Raw genomic sequence first — 1,854 nt, forward strand, 5'->3', positions numbered from 1 at the left:
ATATATATATATATAGATAGTGCATGTGTGTATTCTCATTATTAAGTTTTGAAAAACATGAGACTTGTGGAACATCTGATGCTTCTCTCGGCTAAACCTAAAAAAGGAATTCCCCAAACCTTGCCTGGAATGTTATTTTGTATATATTAAACAGAAATTATAAATATCCGTGTCAGAAATATACATTATCAGTCTAATCAGGAATGTACAATGAAAGGATGTCTTATGAGTGTGTTTTTGTGTTCGGTATTTAATATTTTTTGACTTACTAAAATATTTTGTCTCTTTAATTTCAGAAAGTCCTAAGATCCGTGCATGAGTGACTCTATCCCCAGAGAAATGGAAGGAGAAAATGAAACTGAAGCAAACAAATTTGTCATTGTGGGTTTTGTGGGTGTGCCACAGCTGCAAGCTTTCTTTTTTGCTACTCTGCTGGTAGTTTATCTAATAACTTTAATTGGAAATCTTCTTATCATGGCAATTGTTTATTTAAATATACATTTGCACACCCCTATGTACTTCTTCCTCACTAATTTGTCACTCCTTGACATCAACTGTACAACAATTATTTCACCAAAGTTGCTGGCATCTTTCTTTCAAGAAAAAAATGCATTTTCCCTCACAGAATGCTTGCTGCAGATCTATTTTTTTCAAGTCATCATAGCTACAGAACTCATTCTCTTGGCAATCATGGCTTATGATCGGTATGTGGCTGTCTGCAAACCCTTACGTTATATGACCATTATGAGCAAAGATGTCTGCATTCGGCTGGCAGTGGGAACCTGGGTATTTGGCTTCGCTGACCCAATACTCCATACTGTGCTACTGTCACGTCTCTCCTTCTGTTCTTCGCACATAATCAACCACTTCTTCTGTGATGTAACAGCCCTCATGACGCTTTCTTGTAGCAGCACTAGATCGATAGAAACATCAAGCTACATCTTTGGTTCATTTGTAGTTGTGTTGCCCTTTTTATTAGTGGTAGTATCTTATGCAAACATCCTTATTGCCATCCTTAAAATAAAATCAATACAGGGGAAGTGGAAGGCCTTCTCCACATGCACCTCCCACCTCACTGTGGTTATTCTATTCTATGAGTCTCTGAGTTCTGCATACATACGGCCAACATCAACTTTTTCCATGAATGAAAACAAACTATTGTCTTTATTATATACTGTGATTACTCCATTGTGTAACCCTTTTATATATACCCTGAAAAATAAAGACTTTAAAAATGCCCTCCAGAAATCAAAAACAACAAAGTAGGACCCAATTCACAGATATATTTGTCACTTTGGTTGAATTACCAAGCACAAAAACAGCTCTCAAAGTAAGGTACCAGTCATAGTTCTATGGATTTAAATGCTGAATTATGGGCCATTCTTAATGGTGCCGGTTAGTTAGGCCTGAGCGGTGAAATCCGCTCCATTAGCGGAGTTTGCAGAGTTTTTGGCACTCCGCAGAGCTCGCAGAGCTCGCAGAGTGCAGAAACCTCCGCTTCGCATAGTGAGGCAGAGTTTTTTCCCCACTCACGAACGGTAAGTTTGTGAGCTCGAGCTTCCGCAATATGAAGACCAGCATGAACAGCAGATCACACTACACTATGCCACTTGCAGAACTTCACTGAGTGTTTTTGTAACTTTGCGGAATTCCGCGTAGCAAAAGTCTGCAAACTCTGCCCAGGCTTAGTTAGATGAAATGGGGGACAATAAAGATAGGAAACATATGCATAAACCTGCATGGAGAAAATAATCTGCAACTAAAAAAATGGAACATCATATTTGGATAGACAATGCCCTAAATATCGTTGATCAAAAAGGACTTGAAAATAATTGAGGACTATCCTGATCTTAT

At 38.3% G+C, this 1,854-nt stretch overlaps 1 protein-coding gene across 1 annotated transcript; it reads left to right on the forward strand.

Moving 5' to 3' along the window:
- The first annotated feature begins 315 nt into the window (after window positions 1-315).
- On the forward strand, window positions 316-1,266 carry LOC147700824 (olfactory receptor 8G17-like). The gene has a single exon (XM_086929249.1). It carries the CDS (start codon window positions 316-318, stop codon window positions 1,264-1,266), a length of 951 nt encoding a protein of 316 aa, XP_086785375.1.
- Window positions 1,267-1,854: the final 588 nt, after the last annotated feature.

Source organism: Lissotriton vulgaris, chromosome 7 (assembly GCF_964263255.1).
Source record: "Lissotriton vulgaris chromosome 7, aLisVul1.2, whole genome shotgun sequence".
NCBI lineage: Eukaryota > Metazoa > Chordata > Amphibia > Caudata > Salamandridae > Lissotriton > Lissotriton vulgaris.

What these genes read in the sequence shown, in the direction of transcription:
- LOC147700824 (XM_086929249.1), top strand. Translation starts at nt 316, where the DNA reads ATGAGTGACTCTATCCCCAGAGAAATGGAAGGAGAAAATGAAACTGAA.